At 34.2% G+C, this 22,807-nt stretch overlaps 2 protein-coding genes and 1 pseudogene across 4 annotated transcripts; 1 reads left to right on the top strand and 2 right to left on the bottom strand.

Annotated features, from left to right (window-relative positions):
* Nucleotides 1-4,742: 4,742 nt before the first annotated feature.
* Nucleotides 4,743-6,498, bottom strand: LOC147380874 (UDP-glycosyltransferase 74E1 pseudogene; annotated as a pseudogene).
* A 1,717-nt stretch (nucleotides 6,499-8,215) lies between these two features.
* Nucleotides 8,216-10,076, bottom strand: LOC147380873 (polygalacturonase-like). The gene is made up of 4 exons (XM_086431130.1): nucleotides 9,657-10,076; nucleotides 8,962-9,251; nucleotides 8,621-8,849; nucleotides 8,216-8,505 (listed from the first exon to the last, which is right to left on the bottom strand). The coding sequence occupies exons 1-4, from the start codon at nucleotides 10,035-10,037 to the stop codon at nucleotides 8,287-8,289; spliced, it is 1,119 nt and encodes a 372-aa protein (XP_086287256.1). The 5' UTR covers nucleotides 10,038-10,076; the 3' UTR covers nucleotides 8,216-8,286.
* A 7,194-nt stretch (nucleotides 10,077-17,270) lies between these two features.
* On the top strand, nucleotides 17,271-22,624 carry LOC147380872 (beta-hexosaminidase 3-like). Of its 3 annotated transcripts, none has more exons than XM_086431134.1 (5): nucleotides 17,271-17,310; nucleotides 19,524-19,847; nucleotides 20,233-20,307; nucleotides 22,093-22,128; nucleotides 22,287-22,624. In XM_086431134.1, the coding sequence occupies exons 2-5, from the start codon at nucleotides 19,524-19,526 to the stop codon at nucleotides 22,515-22,517; spliced, it is 666 nt and encodes a 221-aa protein (XP_086287260.1). In that variant the 5' UTR covers nucleotides 17,271-17,310; the 3' UTR covers nucleotides 22,518-22,624. The 3 variants fall into 3 exon arrangements, with proteins under 3 accessions (XP_086287260.1, XP_086287259.1, XP_086287257.1); XM_086431133.1 differs by lacking the exon at nucleotides 17,271-17,310 and adding an exon at nucleotides 18,865-19,236; XM_086431131.1 differs by lacking the exon at nucleotides 17,271-17,310 and having other exon boundaries at nucleotides 18,867-19,847.
* The last annotated feature ends 183 nt before the right edge of the window (nucleotides 22,625-22,807 follow it).

Raw genomic sequence — 22,807 nt, 5'->3', positions numbered from 1 at the left:
TTATTAAAATCATAAATAAACACATCAACTATATATCTAATCAAGATCAATGGCAAATCATTAACGGGCATGGTATAGAATGGTTAATCAAACCCGAACATCGTAATAGACATAATTTTTATAATTTTTAAGGTCCAATCCAGGGTTATTTTGGGTGACCCTAAATAAATCGAAATTCTCAAAAAATATTGAATTAATGATGACATGACAATTGTTAACACATGAAGTAATGTCTTTCTTTTCTCTTTTTTTTTTTTTGAAAAAAACAATTTTTTATTTTTGTTTAAAAAAACAAAAATGAACAAAAATTGACCCTCTAATTTTTCGAAAGCAAACTAAATAAAATAAAACTAATATAAAACTATTAATGATTATTAAAGGAACCTAAAAAAAAGTCTAATAAAAAAAAAATCTATTGTTACACCATCTCATACATTTGCAATCAAAACAAGATTAATAAATAATCTAAATGGGGTATACCATAGGTAAAAGTTGGTGTGGTCAATAAAAAAAACATTCCCTCCTTAAAATCATTACAAGAGAGATGATATTCTCAATGAATCCCCCTTTTTTTTTTTTTAATTATCAAATTATATTTTACCCATAAATAAGAGAATAAAAACATAACACAATTAGTCTCAAAGTCAATAGAAATTTCTCAACTTAAGAGTGTAAGTTATAATTTCTCAACTTACACTCTTAAGACAAAGCTTCTCCTGCTCTTTTGTTGATGACAACAGACGCAAAAGTGAAACAGAAGGGAACAAGTATGACTAAGAGATAGACCCATAGAAGCCATGAAATAAGGCAACAGCGTCCATGAGATCGGCAAGAGATACAACCGTGAAAAGGACTCCTAAAGCAATTATGGGTTTCTCAAGAGACTTCTTGCAATCTACGTTACCATTACAGCACTCCATTTGAGTTCAAATCGAGAAACCAACGCAACGATTTGAGGGCAATAAACTGACTCCTCCTTCCTCTCCTAAACGATTCTAGTCTAATCTAAAAAAGTTAGGAAAAACAAACAAAAAATAAATAAATAATCAAAATAAAAATAAAAATCAATTCCTCCAAAACAGAGGTTGATCTAAGCCCAACTACACAATAATGATCATCACAAATGCTTAGCTCAGTAGGATCTACTCTGTCAATTTTCAAAACTCTCCATAGCGTTAAAATTTCGATCGAGTCTCGTAGTTTGAAAATAATTCCTCGGTTCCTACTCATCTTCAATCCGAAACTTCTACTCATTATTTGAATCCACTGGTTTGGATTCCAAGCCTCAGACGCAGAAAGAACTCGATAAAGATCAGCAGACACACCATAGATAAAATCACTTGAGTTCCAAACTCCAATAAAATAACTTTCGGTTGCTTTAAATAGAATATCTTCTTCCAAATCCCTTACTTGTTCGGCAACCAAATCTTTTACCAAGCAGCCGAACCAAATCAAATCACATAGAGAGATAACGTGAAATACAAATCTTTAAAATCTCTGAACAACAGAGTAGAAAGCAAGGGAGGACCGAAATCGAAACTGAGAGAACTTGGAATCGAAGCTTTTAAAAGAGGAAGTGAGAGATTGAGAGGGATGAGAAAAAATGGCGTTTTTATTTTATTTTATTTATTACTGTTTCTTCTTTCTCAAGTTGAGAAGAAGATAAAAATAAGAAGACTTACCTTCTTCTAATGGCACACCATACTTAAAATTGGTTTAAAACGGTGATGTTGGCCAACAGCACCCTTAAAAAAAAATTATATTTTTCTTATATATTTTTTTTTAATTTTTTTTGCAATTTTCCTTCTTGCTGTCAAAGGGCAGCACACCTAACATAAAAAAAAAAAAAAAAACCATTTTTTTTCTTTTTTTTTTTAAAAAAATTAACCAACAACTTTAACACATAAAAAAAAATCTAAAAACTAAAAAAAAATAAAAAATAAAAAATTGCTTGTCCAAGGATCAATCGCACACACCTAAAAATATCCTCTTCTCTTTTTTTTTTTTCTTTTTAAAAAAAAATATAAAAATAATAACATTGTCAAAGAATGGATCAATACATGTTAAAAAAATCGAATAATGATAGTCACTTAGAAAGACAAATTTTTTTAACAATCTCCACGATCTATTAATCATTATCCTAAATAAAATTGTCCCTTTGGAATTTCGCATTATTTAGGGTCATTCCGAATGACCCTCAATTGAACCGCAAAAGTAATACTTAATTGAATAATATGCTGAGATATCCAATATTAAAAAACACATGCTCCATAATCGAATCAAAACTCAAAGATGCAAATAAAATAATAAATAAAATAAAAAAACATTCTAGGTAATTTTAGCAATGCTCCCATACTTGGGGTTTTTCAAATCTGATCCTCAGAAAGTCCCCAGTGGAGTCGTCACTGAAAGCGCCCTCGATCCTCGGGGTGCACGGATCCGCTTTTGACCCTTGAGGTTTAGAAGTCGCCACCTAGTTATTACAGTCTAGAAACCGATCAATGACTCTAAACGGATACAAAACTAATCTAGAATAGAAACTGAATTCGGGGATCACATTACGGGGTTGGAAGGTGTTAGGCACCAACCCCGCCCGGTCAAAGTTGGTCTCTACTAATTTCTCAAAAAAGTTACATTGCTAAAAAAAACCTAGATAATAAAAAAAAGTAAGAAATTATACCTTTTCGATAGCAAAGACCTTGTTCCCTCAGATCCGATAAAAACTGCTCCTTGTACCATACTCCTTGCTTCGTTCTGTCTCCTGATTTGATTTCTGATCTCCGAGGCAAGGTATCTCTTTGTTGATCTGGATTCTTCGAGTTTGTTAGGGATTTTGGGGTATTTTTGAAGAGCTTTTAGGTGTTTTTCAGGCTAAAATCGAAGAAGGAATGTTAGGTAAGGAGTTAGAGCTCCAAAACTAAGGTTTATGGGAGGCTAGGGGGGCTTTTTGACCTACTTCTCTTAGGGTTTATCTTTTGATACGAAAATAGGGTGTGAGGACCTTTATTTATAGATTTTTTTAAGGGTAGATTTAGATAGAGTTAGTGTTTAATTAGAGCTCTTTTAGTTAGAGTTGTGTTTTAGTTAGACTTGTTTTAGGTAAAGTTGTGTTTTAATTAGAATTGTTTTAGGTGGAGTTATGTTTTAGTTAGAACTCTATTAGATATAGTTATTATTTAATTAGAACTCTATTATGATTTTGACTTTTGGTCTTATTTGATTGACTTTTAATATTTTGACTTTAGTCTTAATTGATTGACTTTTAATATCTTGACTTCAATCTTGCTTAATTGACTTTAATTTTGACTTTAGTCTCACTTGATTGACTTTAATACCTTGACCTTAGTCTTGCTTGATTGACTTTAATTTTTTGGAGAACCTTCCTCTATTATATCTTTAATTCTTTGGACCCCCAAATGGAGGGGTCCTTAAAAAAATATCTCACGAACCCTCAACAATTTTTCATGAGAGCCCGATTGATCGATTTTTTTAGTTCAAACTTTTAAATTAATTTCATTAATGTTTCACTTTAATTATATAATATTTTATTTATAATTTCGAAATTTTTAATTATGAAAATTATGAAATTACCGTTTTGCCCCTAGAGAGGACTTTTCACGTTTTACGTCAGTTTTTAATGTTCTAGGATGTTTTAGAATCGATTTTTCATAAAGAATTCAATGGAAATATTAGTTTGTGTCATTTATGAAATTTTTTGTGTGAAATGGTTGTGAACTTTATGAGGGACATTTTCGTGATTTTGTCAAATTCTGTGAAAATTGGTGAAATGATTTATTTGGTTTCGATTTGTTATTTTATGTGTTTGAATGAGTTTTCCTAATCGTAACATAGGCTCTAGGGTTGTTTTGATGTTAGGGGTATTTTAATAATTTGGCCAATTTTTAGAGATTTTTATCGTGAAGCTTCTTTTTGGTCTGAAAAATGATGATTTATATGTTCTAAGGTCAAATTTTCCTAGCGTAGCGTGGTTTCTACAGTTTTGTCAGTTCGAGATACCTCTTCCGGATTTCTGAAACATATCTGGTAACAAAATAAAGCAATGGAATAAACATTCATCATTGGGAATCGTTGCGATCGGGTTGATGAGTTGATTAATCAAGCGGATGCAAAAATGGGGTGTCTACACGTTTGAGCATGAACCTATGCAAAATTGCACTGGTCCTTGTTTCTAGGACGGATAGGCAAAAATAGGCTTGGTCCATGCTCTAGGCATGGACCAAGTCTATTTTAGACTTTTATTGGACTTGGGATTTGGGCCGAGCCACTACTTTGGATATTTGGAGAATTTTGGCGCTGGGCTTTTTCTTGCAGGATTTTGGTAGCTCTCAGGTTCGGTCTAGACAAATTGGGTTGTTTACACTAGAGATGTTAATGCTTTGATGTTGTTTGCAACAGAATTCAAGCGACTACATGTAGTAGTAACACATCAAAGTTTCCAAACAAATGTTGTCTTCTTAATAGGTATGGTACCATTTCAATGGCTCCCCTGTTTGGACCAACTTAAAGCATATTTCCACCTTGGCCATGGTGGGTGCTAAAGATCAAAAGTTTTCAATAATGTTTTATTATGCTTTCATTCCCACACATAATTTACCTCTATATTACATGAGGATGTAATCGTGTTTTGATCTTATTGATGGGTGGGGCCTCACAAACACCCAAGTCACATAATAAATAAAAACTAGTTCATAGTGATATTTGATTTGGAATTCGAATTGTACTCGAAGACCAACGGAACTAATATAGCTTCTTATTAATGACAATCCCTGCTCGGAATTTCATAGTAGTTTTATTTGAGATACAAATTCCTCAATGTTCATGTCTGAGCTTCCACCTTCATGCACTGCCTCCTTAGCCAACTTTTTCCATTTCTCAGAATTCTTCTTTATCTCCTTCCCTCTTTCTCCATCCATTACTTCCTTTATACAAACCTCTATTTCCTCCCTTGTAACAATCCCCTTCTCATCTACTCTAACTCTAACTCCTACCTTCCACAAATCCTCCATCAACTTCGCATTAGTGGGTTGGTCTATCCCTTGTGGCATCCCAACCATCGGCACAGCCAAGCCTAATGCCTCTAGTATTGAATTCCATCCGCAATGAGTTATAAAGCATCCTATCGCTTGATGGGCTAACACCGCCAATTGAGGACACCATGTCACTACCAATCCTTTCTCCAATGTCTCATCTATGAAATTGTTCGGTAGTTTGTGCTCTTCTGAAGCTCTTACTACCCACAAAAAGAAATGTTTGCTCCTCCTGAGTCCCCATGCCAATTCCTCCATTTGATCTTCTCCTAGAGTAGCCAGACTTCCAAATGACACATATACAACGGACCTCATTTCCTTCGTATTTAGCCATGTCATGCAAGCTTGAGAATCGGGCTTGAAAAGATTCAACCCATAATCCATGTCACCTTCCACTCGCTTGTCCAAGTACATACTTGGCACCATTGGTCCAATTGTTAGTGTCCTCATTGGCCATTGCTTTGCCATCCAATTCACTACCTATAAGAATTTAGAACATGGTTAGTTATTATATGATGTTCAATCCAAATTTAATGCAAAAGGCCTAAAATTAAAAATCCTTTAAATTTATTAGTAAGCCAAGCTTAAAAAGAAACGCGTGTGGATTGAGATACTAAGAACATATATGAATACTCTTGAATTGATTGATTTTCTTCTCATGGTTTAGAAAAAATTCAACAGAGGAATAATATTTTGTTTCAATAAGCTAATTAAAATTTTTGGACAAGCCTTTGATTAATGATGCTATATCCAAGCTAATTATAATTTCTAAAACTAGAGGACTTACAATACCCACCTCATCTTCCAACTTGGCAAATGAGTTCACTAAGCGCCAATCAGCTTTGTCGAAATTCGAGAATTGGCTCAAAACAACCTGTAAGAAACAGGGATACAATTCCATATTATAAATATACGATGGCAATTCATGAGTTTGAAATAGTGGCAATCCAGGCAATATTATTGGCACAGTCGGCCCTTGAACAGGAATACTCAGGTTCCCACGGCACACGTGGTAATAGATGGCATTGACCGTGCATGGTTGAGTGAAGAATGTAGCTCCAATTAGGCCAAACCGTTTGGCAATATCAAGAGCCCAGGGTAAAACTGAGTCATATATAAGGCACTTGACCTTGTACTTGGAGCTTTCATGTTTCTCTATGAGTTTAGCTAAGTTTCTTGAGCCGATGGTTTTAAGGCTCTCTATATAGGCATCAGCGCTGCCTGCTTGTTCCATACCTCCTTCGTCGCAGCCATCAGAATATGGTTCGATGCTTACCGAGCCAGCTTGGGATTGGATGGACTTGGTGATAAAGAGGGGGACTGCTAGTGTGACTTTGATTCCTTTCAAGGCTAAGAGCTTAGAGAATTGGAGCATTGGGTTAATGTGGCCTTGGGCAGGGAAAGGAGAGAGTACAACATGGACTCTCCCAACATTCTCTTCTTTCTCCATTTCTCTTCACTATACTTCTCTCTCTCTCTCTCTCTCTCTCTCTCTCTCTCAATCTCCTTTTGGATTTTAGAAAATTAAAGGAGTTATTTATAGGAATAGTTGGATAAGTGGTTGCTATAATACATGCAACATTGGATTACAAGAGCATTAGAAATATAAAAGATACATAGATCATGTACTTCAAGTCTCTTTGTAAAGACAATAGGGGCCCTCTTATATTTTGATTTCTAGCAATTAGTGCCACATACTTGTACTGTGGGAGGGGCATATTATTAATTTTAATTTGCATGTATGGTTTATTGCCCAGTTTTGTTTGGCACGGCCAATAAATTTGTATCATGTGTATCAGACAAACCTGAGAAGCTTAATTTAGCAATTATTCTTCTTTCTTTTGATCCCATTCATGTTTTTTTTAAAGGAGACTGATTATATTGTATATGTTCAAACCCATATTTATATCTAAAAATCAATATAAGACTGTTCTATGGCATTAGATATCCAAGAAAGGGTGGGCCAAAATTTTGTATCCTGTGCGCATCATGACTTGCAAAGGAGAAGTGGGGATAGGTTGCTACCAAACTCCTTAGTAGTGCAAGATTTGTCTCTTATAAATGTTATTAAGTAGAAAACATTTTAAAATGTTTAAATAAGATATTAAAAATGATTTGATATCACAGCTTACGTAAGTTCGTTAATGATTGAAGAATTTTTAGGGTGGAAGCTAGGCCGGCCGGTTCTTCTAGCCATCTTTTTCAATCTATTTTTGAGAAGAGGTATTAGAAATTAATATCTCGGATATTACGTACCATAGCAAACATGATTAAACCTTCATTTTTTTTCGCCCTCAAGGGTGGATCTTGTTAATCCCAAATGAGACCATAATTGGCATCTCCTTGATTTGCAACCACAAAGTACTACAGTAAATTCAAGATCATCCATATCTAATTTGCAACCCCGGTCCATGATTTCCTGACTCGGATAGTGAGTTGTGTTGGCATTTTCTTGAATTGGCTCCAGACTTGACTCGGAAACGGGTTGTACGGGTGTTGAAGCATTTCCTTGCACCATATTACTCCATTCAGAACAGGAGCAGGATCATTCATATTAGAACAATCTTTTAAATTTTGGGGCCAGTGTTTTCTTTCAACACCATCACATTAGCCTGATTTTGCCGATTCATGCCCCATAAAGACAGAGTCATTATTTTTTAATTTAATCTCTAAACCATCTACTAGAACCTCCAATGCTCAAGTTACTTCTCTTAACTCTGAGCCCAACAGTAGAGGCTCAAGATCAATTTGTTTGAAGGGAAAAATAAATAAATGCCCAAACTAGACCAATGCCCGAGCCCATGAAGGAGTCGTAATATTGAGACAATCTAAGACTCAAAAGAAGCAATCGCTAATAATCGAGTCCATGTGAACCCTACATTGAGTCACTTTTAATTAAGGTCCAAAAGAGGCCATTTGATTTTGTTTCTTTTGGGTTGTCGATTTACTTTGGTCTAGGCCATATAGTCATTATTAACAAACGTTCGAGACATTATAACTCTTCATCAACCATCACATTCATCAAAGATGAAGGGTATCTGTCTCAACGTTCAGATTTTATTAAGTGTAGAGAGGTATACAAAGAAAAAAAATATTTTTTTTTTCCTTTTAAATCAAAGAATGAAGAAAGAATACAAAGAATGTCTGTTTACTTTGAACAAGGGGATGTCAACCAATAAAAGGTTTAGTTTGGTTTTTACTCGAGCCCAGGGACGACATATACAATAAGTAGTTCCATCTATAAACAGCTTGGTGGTGTGACTACACCCCGAGCAATTCCACGTATGTTACGACAGAAGGATTCAGCTGGTCGATCCTGGTAAGTGAGCTTTATATCTTGCAATCCGATTCCTTTGCATGGAGAAGAAGCACTGCAATCGAATTTCATTGCCACTTGAGACGCAGATGTGCCTTTGATGTCTTTGTATGTTACCTGACTGACTTTTATGCCAGAGTTCTGCATTAACATGTAAAGTAGGTAAATTTAAAAGAAAAAAATGTTATAAGATCCAACTCAAAGCATGAATCTATAGTCCTATAGAAAATGGATCACAACAACATAATCCAATTACCTGATTAGGGCAACCTTCGTTCCGAGGGCAATAATTTTGATCGATAACGATTGGGTTTTGAACATTATTCATTACAGCTTGTTTAAAAACTATTCCTCTAACAAACCCATTACTTGGCCTTCCCCAAGATTTGATCCTCAACCCATTTTGAGTTCCAGTGAACACTACATTCTTTACTGTCACATTTTGTACTCCATCTTCTTCCAAACCCTTCCCTAGACTTCCAATACTGTAACATTAATATACATAATGAGTCACTATAAATTAACAAGTTCACATAATTAAATCTTATAAAGTACAATATAGTAAACTATATGGTGATAATGAGTAGTCTCTCTCACCTTATTCCGTGTCCTGGTCCACACGCGATACGTTCAATCCACAAGTTTTGAGTCCCCGGACCAATCGAGATACAATCATCCCCAGTCTTAATACCCGTGTTCAGCACACGCACATTGACTGCATTTTGAACGTGTATGCCATCCGTGTTAGGACTGTCCTCTGGAGCATAGATTCTAACTCCGTCAAGTGTTATGTTCTGGCATGAGTGGACGACCACGTGGTAGAGTTTTGCATTGATTGATGTTAAGTTGCGGATTACTACATCTTTCGATCTATAGATCACAAGTGACTGCAAGCAAGAACTCAAACTTATAAGCTTCTTAATTTGAAAGAATATAAAAATAAAGGGCTTTTACAAAATATATGGATACCCCATGTTTATAACTTGTTGACTAACCCCTAATTTTTTGGTCTTCAATGAGAGACTAAAAGAAAAACCCATTGCTTAAAGATAAGGGTTTTTGAGTTGTGTTATTAGTACAATTGAAGTGGAATCAACAACCATGTTTAAAACACAAGGAAATTAAATTCCGGGAAAGAAATAAAAGATTTTTGGCAAGGGGGGTGTGTGATCAAGTGAAAATGTACATTTTGTTTGTGTGTGGGTATCTCTAATTCTCACCGAAAAGCAGGAGAGCTAGAAGGTACCACCAAGGTGACATTTAGAGAATAGAGATCAAAACTTAGAGCATACCGTTGCCCCTGCAGGACACTTACGACGGGCGCCCTTGCAAGCCCACAATCTTGAGCCTAGACCATCAAGATATCCCCCTAAAACAGTCACCCCTTCCACACCATTGAATGTTAGCCAATTTTCGGTGGAACCCATCTTTACATAGTCAGGAGAAACTAGTATCCCATCGATTCGAACTCTGATTTCAGGACTCTTACATGGTCCTTGGAACACTATAGAGCTAAGAAAATATCTTTTACGTGGAACATATATTGTCGTCGGTAACTTAGAATTACAAGCAATAGTCCATGCTTTGAGAAACGCCTTGCTCGAATCGGTCTTTCCATTGCCCTTAGCACCAAAATCCGCAACGTTGAGATCTGCGTTTACGGATGATAACATGGAAATGACAAAGATGAGTGGGAGAAAAGTGTTGATTAGTGTTGCCATTGCAGAGAAGGAAATAAGAAATGTGAAGCTCCTTTGAATAGATAGGTTGAGAGAGTGAGTGTTTTAAGGTGAGAGAAGTTATAACCGTTTGGGTTCTTTTTATAGTTATAGGAAGAGAGAGTGGGGTTGAGGTGGTTAATAGAACTTAAAGAAAACAACGCCGAAATGGTTAGATTCATAGTTCAAATGTATAAAGCAGTTAACTTAGAGAAGAGAGACTTCAAATATAAGAAATTGGCGCCACAACAAAGCTGGGGTTATTTTGGTCCTTTTAATAAAGCATGTTTGGTAATGGGTGCAAGTCTATTCTAGCTGGGTTGGGATAAAATCTAACAAATATAAAAATTTGTGCAAGTTTATTTATTTTTTGGTTAGGCAAGCATGAGTACGAATTTGCTGCTAAGGAATTTCTGAGCTGAGATGGTGAACCAATGGCATGATGCCACGTGTATTGTAAAACACTTAAAATCCGAACGCCTAACTGTTCAGAAATTTTCTCCCTAAATTTTTTCTTCACCAACCACTCATGCTCATGGTTTTTAAAACTCGGTTTTGCATCTCGTCTCGTCCATGCCAAATATCAAGTCATCTCGAACAAGTTTTCTGATACGTTGAAACATCTCGTTCAAAAATGAGAAAAATGAATGTAAGGTTCTGAATCTCGTCCAAAAAATTGACTTGTTCGTAAGTCTCATCCATGCTTGATATCGAGATGACTTCACCGATACGTCTCAATCTCGGACGAGTTTTGAAACCATGAACATACTTACTCTTTTCAATACATGTGGCATCATGCCAATGGTTCATCAGCTTAACACAATAAATTTGTACTCGACAACTATGGGTTATTTATTTGGTAATGACGTAAGTCTTTTTTTTTTAATTTATTTTTATTAATCCATATATGCAAATCTATTCTAGGTTGGGATAAAACCTAACAAATTAAAATTTGGGCAGAGTTTATTCTTTTTTCGTTAGGCAAGCAAAGGTTATTTTTCAGAGACTAACAACTTGGCTTATGTTGGCACCTTCATGGAATTAAGTTTACTCTATATCAAAATAAAACCTCCAAAAGCAATCATCCGCATAGCCTTAATTTGGAAGAATATATAATTCCAAGACAAATTTTAGTATAATTATATTTTCCATTAAAAAATTGGGAATTTTTGTTTTAAAAGGTTAAGTAAATACAAGCTAGGTTTAGAATGACCAGACCGGCACGATTTTACCAAACAGTCTCAATATCTTGAACGTGAGTTTGACCGGTGTAAAACAATGTATAGTCTTCTCTCCCAAATCATTTCTAGATTATTCTGGAGTATACTTGTGGGTGTTGCCAAACACCCTCTTGAGTGTTAGTTATTGTGTATTTCATTTTCTTATATTAATGTACGGCACTTCAGCTTGCCTGCAACGTACTCATGGAACGATTGTCTTAAGGTGGAAGACATGATACAATCATTTGTGGTATCTAGTGCTAATCTGATATTAAATAATTTTCAATTTAATTTACTTAGGTTGTATTAAATATTGAGAGTTACTAGTGCCACACCAACTTTTACTGATGCCACACCAACTGTGTTGGTGATTTTCTTAGGAATTGGTGTGGCATTAGTAAAAATTGGTGTGGCGATAGCAGCGCTCAAAATAACCAACTAAGGTGGTCAACATTCAGGGGATCAGAGCCCTACATTCAATGGGACCTATAAAAATTTTCTTGATAGTAACAAAGCAAGAACATCATCTATTATCGTTCCAAACTTGGGTGATCTTCATTATTTGTTGGGCATGCATGCCAAACTAAATTCCAATGGAATATTTTTTTTCATCAAACAAAATATTCAGTCTTTTTTTTTTTTTTTTTCACCACCATATCATTTGGTCAACTTAATTGGTGACTTGTTAGTATAGTATTTAATTTTTTTTTTTTCTTGATTTATTATCTATGATTGATCATATTTTAGGGCTCAAATCAAAAGTTCATGCACATCAATCAAACCATTTTTTTCGTCTATAAATCTAATTAGTGATGGAATTAATGAAAATCATGACTGTAGAGGTATAATCTCAGATAACACTGATTGCTCGGGTTTACCCTTATCAATAAATCTTTATTATTCTTAGCGCACAAAAATGATCAAAATCATACCCAAAAAAAAAAAAAATCAAAGTAAAGGAAAAAAAAATAACTAAACACAATATGTATTCACGAAATTCGTCCTAAATCAAGATTACGTCTCCGGACTCAAAGTAGTCATTCCACTATTCTTGAAGTCATTACAAAATCTTCAAAATCTAGTCTCATCTTCATCTTTTACTTATTACCACTCCTTATATAGATACAAAGCTAAACCCTAAAAGGAAAGACAAATAATTCAAAATTCTCTCATAAATCTATCATTATCTAAAAATAGATATTCCCTAATCAATTAGGGAACTTTCTATTTTGAGATAAGATTACATTCTTAACAAAATAAAATTTAATTCAAAATATATCAATTGATGCCTTGACATACATATTAAATCAATCATGTGATCGATCATTGATAGTCGCCCTATTTACAACACGTGTCTTGTATCATTTTTTACCCACACAATTAGTCCCATTTCGTAGGTGCAGATTGATGAAGCCAAGATCCACCTTCGAGAATATTACGTTATTCTCGAATCATTAATTTACTTTTTGAAAATCTTATTCCTTTCTGGACTTTAGTCGAGATGGTAGTCACTTGAGGATCGAGCTAAGCTAATTTTAGACTAGATTGATCTAGCTTTGGGTGGTGCTAAGCAGAATTTGGATAGAACTTAACAGACTTCATGCTGAGTTGAGCTGGTTTTGGAATGAATTGATCTGGCTTCAGGTAGTGCTAGGCCGAACTGGTATGGCTTTGGGTAGAATTTAGCAAACTTCAAGCCGAGCTGAGCTTGCTTTGGGTCAAATTGATTTGGCTTTGGGTAGAGTTGAACAGACTTGGGCCAAGTTCAGTTGTTTTGTCTCTTGAAACCTCAAGGCTGATATGCCACTCAAGACACGAAGGTCACTTGGGACCTATGTCAATCAAGGTTGAACTTAAACTTTAATATTTTATAGAATTTGATAATAAAAAATTATATTATGAAAAAAATTTAGGAAATTAAAAAAAAAAAAATGAGTAATTTAAAAAATTCTTAAATAATTGTTGATATATTTAACATTACACGTTAATGACAAAATAACTAAACAGGTTAAGCGGGTTGACGCCCAAAACTCAAACCCAACCTATTTAATAATTGTGTTAGACTGGTTAACACTATTATTACCCAAACCCACTAACTTTATGTCATTTTTTATTCATGTTCGTGGATCATGTTGAGATTGCTACCCCTAATTTTTTACTTACATCCTCAAAATGTTTGAAAAAAATCATTGACAATGACTTTGTCTTTCTTAAATCCTTTTTGACATAATGAAGTCTCTGAAACTTGATTGAGGTGTCAAAAATCTAATTTTTGGATGAAAATGATGAGTTCAAATGGTTAGAACATTCAATCGCAAAAAAATGTGGGAGGTGAGGTCCATGAACCATTTAGAAAGAAAAAGTTTACTAAATGTCCTGCCAAGCAATCACCGAAAACTTAGGGACTATTTAGAAAGAAGTCCCTCTGTAAAGGTCTTTTTTGTAATTTTTTCATTGAAAAAGATTTTTTACTTCTTATAAAGATTATTTAACCCTTTTTAAAATTTCATTCTTTTTTATAAACAAAAATATCCCAATAAAAAAAAAATCTTGTGAATGCTTAGAGAAGGATGTTTTCATAGTTTTAAATTTAATTTTTTAATAATAAAAGAAAAAAAAAGATTTACCATGCAAACCTAATTGTTGCATTTGTATTACAAAAATTACCTTGGAGTTCTGACAACTCCAAGGGAACCTTACTTTATGAAGTTTGTTACCCAGCAAACCTTACTGTGGGGATCCACATCATAAAATTTTAATTTATGCCTTTAATTTGTTGCTTAACATGCATTAGAGTGAATCATAACCACATTAATTTGTGGCACCCAAAAACATGATCTACTGCCATAGGATTATAAAGGAAACAATTATGAGAATTTTGAAAAAAAAAACAAAAACAATAATTTTCACCACTAAATTTTAGTTTTAAATTTGGGACTTTTGTAGCCATTCATTTTCAACAACTATGATCAAGCACAAAAGGATTGATCGTTATGAGAAAATCCAAAATCTTTGTAGACATAGCCAATCATTGGTTCCCAACCAATGGGCAAGTGGAATCTGATACACAAATCAGTTAATAAAAGAATAGAAATAGCTCTTATTGTGTCACTTAAGTTATAGAGGAATTCCTAAACTTAAGAATTAAGAATGACAAGTTCTTCATTACCCAGAATAGAATAATCACTTAGAATATATAGCGAAACAGTTTTTTTTTTCCTTTTTAATCTTAGTTTTTCCATGAACTCCAGATGTATGTAGTGCTGGATTGCAAATTTGGTAATTCATGTGGACCCAATGACCTTTAATAAGATTCGAAATCTAACTAAGTTAGTCGTGCTAACCTAATTCATAAAGTAAGGATTCGTTCAAAAACAAACTTGATAACGTAAGGTAATTTTTGTAATAAAATTACAATAGATAGGTCTACCACCTAAATCCCTAAAAAAAAGATAAAATAATAAAATAGCATCTAAACTTAAACAACTTGTGTGAAAGGCAACGAAAGTGCAATTGTCAAAATGTTAGGGCATCAACATCAAATTATGCCAAAGTGTAATTTACCATAAATAAAATAGTCCTAATAATATGACTTGCCGATGGCATATTCAAATAACTCCATAACTTGAAAAAGTTCAGAAACTATAGATCTGTATGTCTCGGGATACACTTTTATGGTGAAATGCAATCGTGTATCCCAAGGCATACAAATCTACAGTCACCGAATTTGTCACGTCATAAAGTCATTTAAGTTTGCCACGACTCTAAATAAAATATTGTGGGTTGACAATCCTCCTACATAACAAGAAAGCAACAAAAAATAATAATAATAAATCAATGATGAAAATCTTTCAATAATGGAAAAAAGAGAGCAATGAATACCTTCCAAAACTGAAAAGAATAAAAAAATGCTATAAATGGAACAACAAAAAATTTCTAAGAAAGAAAAAGGTGGTTTCAGTCTTTAAGATAGAGTTATATATTTCTTGGATTCTCTAAGTCTCCAAAGCAATCGAAAAAGGTGTTTTTATTTTTTATTTTATGCTAAGGAGATCGTAGTTATTCACTCTCAAAAGATAATCAGGTATGTGGTTTGATTCTTGAGTATATCATCAAACATCGTCCATAAGAGCAAAATCGTTTTCTAGAACAATTGACTTTTTTTTTTTTTTTTTTTTTAATTATATTTTGATGATTTATGTTCATGGATTTTTTTTGTTCCATTATGAAAACTTTACAAAATGTACACTTTAGCAACTTGTGAGTCGCCGACAATCACACATTCAACACACCCTTAGTTTTGGCGATGAACCTTGTACTGCTTAGTAAACCCCACATAGGATGAGTTCATATGGTGGGTGGTGACAAAAGCTCTCACACCATATTCGATAATTGTGGTACTCAATGATGATGGAATATTTGTGGGACCCACTTTCTATCATCCATTCAATTTTTTGAATTTGTAATATATTTTTCATACACTCCATGACGTGACATGTATTAGAACCAAATATTCTTTTTCTCAGGATACACAACTGCACATATTTATGGGGATGTACAATTTTGCATTAGAGAAAAAATCTATGGTTCTAACCGTGTCACATCAAAGGACGTATGGGGTGTGTGTGTGTCAGAGGGGGCATAAGAAAATCACGATTCTTTATACATTCCTTTCCAAATTTGATGAATATTTGAGAAAATCAAGTCTTTTTAAATTGTTAATATGCCTCCTTGACTTTGGTCTTCTCTTACAAAATAATGTTAAATACCATTATTTACACTCTCAACCAAAAAAATCATTGGTTTTTTCTCAAAATGAGTCATTTTCAATTCTTTAATCTCAATGGTAAATTCCATTCAATATATTTAATCCAATATTTTCAACCTCTTATAAACTATTCCTAAAAAATCCTTAATTTTTCTTTTAATCAAAATAATTTCATTTTCTACTTTTCAAAAAATTCTATCTTACCTTAAGATTTGAAAGCGTAAGTCAATATTATCTTAGAGACATACTATACTGACTTCCTACAATAGTGCCTTTAGCACCATGTGTGCAAAGAATCACTGATTTCAATTTTTCTCGAGTGTACATCATATCCCGAGAAAAGGCATCTAAGATTTTTTTTTTTTTTTTAAAGTCAGTTTAGCATTTTCTTGAGAATGTTTTCTATTAGTTTAAAAACATGAGATAAAGGAGGGCATATAATATATTCAAAATCCTAGAGGATGTATCAAATATTTTCCCAAATGTTGAGGGGGTATATCTAAAGCACATTTTTGATTTGATTAATATTCCATATTCGAAATGCAACTGATCCATTTGCCAATGTTGCAAGTTGATGGTTGATACATATTTTTGGCTTTTTTGTTTATCTTTATCCACCGCAAAGCTGTCACTGTGGCCCATTGGTACGCTAGCTTGGCTCGTTCGCATAAAACGAAGTTTACGATCTTTATTTCCAGTATGCAAAAGGTAGGGTTGGGTTCAAAATTTTCCAACTTGTTTGTCGGTGCATAATTATACCTAACGACGTAGACCAATTATTAAATGCCACATAACTAATTAGGTTAGATAAATCACACCAAGACCTTTCACGTGTCAACTTGTCCGAGAGAGAAATTAATTCGACTATTAGGACAGGTGGCTTAAAGAGAGTAAAAAAAGATGGAACTTCTAAAGTTGTAAAAGAAACATTAATCAATAAGATTCTCTCAAAATCCTCCAAATCTTGAATTTGAGAAAGATGCCTTGTAAATTAACTAAAGAAAGAAAGAAAATCAATTTGCATAAGAATCTTGAAAAGATAGGAGATTGAAGAATCTTTAAATAAAAGTAGCAGTATTAAGTTAAAGGTCATTTTTTGCACTCATTCTTAATTAAATTCATTCTAAGTTTTCTAATTTGACCGTTGCAAGGTCTTCCCAATTCTAAGACCTTTTTTTGTTTTTTCTTTTTGACAGAATTCTGAGAGAAGATTAACACTGAGATTTGCATTTGGGGTGAGGTAAGATTTGTACCTACATTATTAATTACAAATCATGATTTTAAAACTCGTCTGAGATCAAGACTACACTTCTGAGTTATCTCGATATCGTCCACCAACGAGACAAATTGACAAGTTGTCTCACATCTGATGTGTCTCTTAAAAATCAATTAATTTTGTCATTTTTGAACAAGATGACTTAGATAAATTTAAAAACTCGTTTGAGATGACTCAGTCTCGTATACGGATGAGATAAGACATCAAAACGAGTTTTAAAATCATGATTTGAATGAAGTTAGTCCTAAGATACATTTTGAACATTCGATTTCATGCTTAATGGTTAGGATTTTATAATTTTTTTTTCATGGATTGAATAGATCCCAATCTCTCATATATTAGGTGTATTTTAAATAGAAATGATGATCAAGATCATTTGATCAAATCAATTTTTTTATAATTGAAGATTCTCTAGTGGGGCCTCTTTATGTGTAAACTTGGACCATATTAATTGGTTCATGATATAATTGATGAAGTAGGTGATCTACCTACATTTCCTTGATGAAACCACTATTAATAAGTATCTCAAAAATGTTATGTGTGGATGACCAAATCACATCTTTTTCCTCCTATTCACATTAAAGTGGACTTTTTTCTCATTTATTCTTGTCTTTTTTACCCAATAAAGTTAGGTCATCAATTTAATTATTTAATGTTAAAAAAGGGAAGTAATTGTCTCATGAGAATCTTTTGATCTTTTTTTTAGGGAATAATGTCAGATATAACAATTATTAAACAATAAATTACTCTAATCAGTCTTAAAATTTTTTTAATTATAATGTAATTTTAAGTCACCCCTCTAATTTTGGTGATTTTACTAATCACTCCTATGTTTACAACCTAATGCTATACCCCTTAACCATGGTTTTCTATGATATAAGTAGTATGACCTCAAAAATGCCAGTGTTCAACATCTTCAATTTTTATAATAGAAAGTTTGATTTATTTGACAAACCTTGATTTTTTTTTTTTTTTACCAAAACATTCATCATCCCCATCTTGGATTTTTTTATTTTTTATTTTTTAGATCTATAAGCCTTATTTTTAATGAGTTTAGTAACTCGATCCTGACGGGATATGAATCCAGGTCTCTGGTATCAATTAAGGTACGTAGCTGGTACCTACCCTCATCCCTTGATTTATTTGATCAAATTGTCTAGGGAAAATTTTTATTTTTTATTTTCTTTTAATATATTTAAGATTTAAATACAAAATTATAAATATAATCGAAAAAAATTATCTTAATCATGTGGAGAAGAATAGGCGATCTTGTCACCGTAACTCAAGGTTGAAAACGAAGGGAAGATACAATTTAGCTAGAAGTTGAAGATGAGAATATTTTGGTCAGTAATATTTAGTAAAAGTCTATGGTCAAGGGTTGTATTTTAAGTTTGAAAACGCAAGGGTATCTCAAATATTTACCAAAATATGGAGGGGTGGGGGTGTCTCTCCATTATCCTTAATTATGGAGGTTAAGTTTCGTATGAATTATCCATTATGGCGGGAATTTATTCTTTCATCCGAACAGACTACAGAGTACAGAAACAGCACACGTGAATCGGGACACAGCCGTCCTCACAAACTGCAAAATTACGAAAAATAAAATAAAAATGGAAGAAATGTTCCAAAACGAAAGCTATTTTCGAACCTCCAGAACTTGTCGTCTTCTTCTTCTTCATCTCTTTAGATTCCATCCCTTTGTAAATTACCGAAAAATGCCATTCCCTGTCTGAGATCTCGAGATTCGGACTAATTCGTTTCAGAAACACTAGAATCTTTGTTAGATCTAGTGTTTCTGTTGCTTTTCTCTACATCTCTTCAATTCCTAGCAAATCACAGAAGCTTCTCCATTAATCTGAGCTTCTTTCATTTGGGTTTTCTCAAGAAGGAGTGAGTTTCCGTTAAATTACGGAAAATGTCATTCCTTTGAGTTACTTTAATTCGCGCAAATGCGATGAAAACTCTATTTTTAGGGGGATTTCTTATGTAATTAACCTTGAATCGGTACAACAACAACAAAAAAAAAGCACAATTTGTTTGCAGAAATTTACAGTTGTTTGAGCTAAGATCTTCCATTGGTTTGAGCTCCTTCAATTCGTGCAAATGTGGTGAAAATTTTCTTTTTACCACCTTAAATTGCAGAATTTCAATTTATTTGAGCTTATAAGCTTTTGTAGATGGAGGAGAAAGCCAGAAGCATCTCTATAGGTTTCTTCTTGGTGTTACTTGCTGCGACTGCTTCTATCGTTGAGGGGTTAAATCTATGGCCAATGCCGAAATCAGTGAGCCATGGAGCTCAGACTCTTTGTTTCAGTAAGGATTTCGTACTTGAAACTCAAGGGAGCAAGTATAAAGATGCTTCTGGAATATTGAAAGATGGGGTCTCGAGGCTACTTAATGTAGTTGAAGCAGCTCATGTTATCGACACTACTTCAACATATTATGACCATTCGACAATGCTCGAAGGATTGAATGTGGTTATTTTCTCTCCAGATGACGAGGTATTATGCTTAGAGATTTGAATAATTATTGACTTATTAATTTTCTGGGTAAAATGAAAAGAGTGAAGAAGGTTTTTTTGAGTATGGTAGTTGGGACCTAAAGCATTTTCTTAAGAAGCGAGTTATAGTCATGTTTGGTTCAAATTTGTTTAAGGGCTTTTGAAAATTAGCAAGAAGAACTAATCCATCCATTTTGTAGTAGTACAGACCTACACAGTTAAACCTATCCAAGAAAAGAAAAATCTGCAGAAAGATTCAACCTTGAATCCATAGATGACATTGTTGTTTGTAGAATCTCTGGTATAAATTGATATTTTAGTTTTTAGTTTTTTTTAGTACAATATTAATTGCTAGCTTATGGAAATTTGTTTTTTTTACTTTGCAGTTAAAGTTTGGCACTGATGAATCCTACAAACTTTCTATACCTTCTACCGGGAACCCAATGTATGCACATATCGAGGTAGGTCTGAGCTCAAGTTTGCTATAATTTTCTTGGATAATGTGGAGTTGAGGAGTCAGTTAACCATTTTCTACTCCGTTCTAAGGTTGCTTGATTGTGTGGTTTCGTTTCATTTTTGTTATTTCATTATTATGGATTTTCCCTTTATCAGTCTTTTCGCTTGTTGAAAGTTAGCAATTTCAGGCTTTCTGGGGGGAGAGAAATGATTTTTTATGGCACTTATTCATTTTATTGTTGGCTAGGGTATTTGGAAGGAAAGGAATAAACATGTTTTTTTTAATGGGACATTGTTTTTGGGGCATTGTTTTTTTTTTTTTGGTGTAAGTTGTTTGAGGATTTTAGGGGTGTAACTTCCGATGACCTATCATTCAGATGGGAATTGATGTGTGAGCCAGAGGGCTAAGTTAGTGTAACTTTGTGGCATGATGGTAACATGACCATGGGTGGCGTATGAAGGAGACAAGAATTGTCCCGTGAGATGCTAACTCATGAATCAAACTAATAACACCCTAAGGTGAATACCCTTTGAAGGATACACTTGCATGAGGTATGATGAAGTTCACTTAAATATGGTACCTTCCACTAAGGAATCTCACTTACAATGGTGCTCGAGCGTGTGTTTGCAAGGCCCTCAATTGCGTGATGGAGCCTATAACCATAGCACCTTCAAGAATGATGACGCCTTTACTCCCACACATCGGGAGGCACTCGTGTCATACTCCTTTGTGGTCCCGAAAGGATCATACTACAGTACCTCCACATTGCCAATCTTGATGGTGCTTCCACACTGCTGCCCTCCATGGTGCCTCCACATTACCACAATGGTGGAATTCCAGGCATCATGCGAGAGGTACGTTCACACCTCCATCCAAGACAGAAACTTAGAAATAATGCCCAAGTATTCTTGCAATCTGGTATCCAAGGTCATCACTCAACATGGGAAAGAGAAATGGAGGCACACAATCTGGTATCCCTGACACAAGTCACATGGACATCATACCAAGAATCATATAATTGCAGAGGCACACAGTAATGGTTTTTCAGATTCCTCCAATGGGGGAGCATGAAGAGATCGTAGGACTCTTGGGGAAAGCATGAGAAGTAGTGGCATGGCTCTTTGACTCTTGCCCACCCAGTATTCGTCTGTCAAAGGATGCTTATTTGTCAAATTGAGCTACTACGCCTAGTGAGAGAGAATAATCATTTTTTTGTTGATAAATAGAGAGAAAAATCTATTCCACCATGTGTAACTGACACTCCTGGTAGGCACAATAATCAGATGTTAGGGAATGTTAAGGATGTAACCTGGCTTCCCTTATTCCCCCATATGTTTACATGAGCTCTAGGCAAGTATGGGGAGGGGGGACCATCTCTTGGCTATTCCCATCTCATCAGTTGGTTTTCTACTCCTCTTGGAACACTCTCTTCTCTTCTTTTTCTTGGCATAAACCAAGCCCACCCTCTCACTTTTCCTCAACTTTTGGTTCTGCAAAATGCAAATGACCTTGCTACACTAAGTGTCTCTTTTCTTCCTTCAACCATTCTCACTCTCTTTGTTCCCAGTAATGCAATATTCACCTTGCTGATGATTCCCATGACAGCATATGCATATGTTGCCATGTCATGCATTGATTCTCCGCTTAAACTAGTGCGCCATTGATATTTTTTCCTTCAGATCTACTCGATGGTGCCTTCCTTGCCTAATTTTTCAGTTTATAACATCTTTTTCTTTTTAATTTTTTTAAATTCTCTAATCAACATTTTTTTTTCCGGCAAAAAATGCAGGCACAGACGGTTTATGGGGCCCTGCATGGTTTGCAGGTTCCTTTCTTTCACTTGTATTACAATTGAATTATTTTTGACACTCACATTGAAAAACCAAACAAAGATGACCATTTCAGTATATGCTTTTCTTATTTGCTGCTTTAGGAACCAGATAGCTTATCTTACAAAAAAGATGTTGGTATGTAATCTTGCAGACATTTAGCCAATTGTGCCATTTCAATTTTACAACCAGAATAATTGAAGTTCATCTGGCCCCATGGAGCATTGTTGATCAGCCTAGATTCTCTTATCGTGGACTTCTAATTGGTGAGATGCTTTTTGTGTACCAATTATTACATGAGACTTTAATTTCAGTTTCCTTCTTATTTTCCCTCTCTTATGCACGGAAACAGATTCCTCATGTATCTTGGATAGATTATTTGTAGCTTAGGATTTTCATCTAATGCAGAATTCTTAATGGATTGACGAGAAGTGGGTACCTTGTTATCCATCACACGTTAATTGAACAGTAAAGAAAAAGAGCTTGATGTCACTGTACACTTAGTCTGATGCTAGTTTTGTTTATTCTGGCCTTTTTGAGTTATTTCAATGATTTGAGGTTGAATCTAGTTCTATGTTGATTGCCATTTATGATAAAAGTAAACCAATCATATTCTCTAACATTTTTAAGTTGTTACCCTTGTATGGAAGAGGTGTTTGTGTTGTTGCTTTGTTT

This window comes from Akebia trifoliata, unplaced genomic scaffold (genome assembly GCF_017979445.1).
Source record: "Akebia trifoliata isolate Shusen 1 unplaced genomic scaffold, ASM1797944v1 Contig00909, whole genome shotgun sequence".
In the NCBI taxonomy this organism is placed as follows: Eukaryota; Viridiplantae; Streptophyta; class Magnoliopsida; order Ranunculales; family Lardizabalaceae; genus Akebia; species Akebia trifoliata.
Note: the sequence above shows the minus strand (reverse complement) of the source record. Positions and strands in the feature narration are given on the sequence as shown.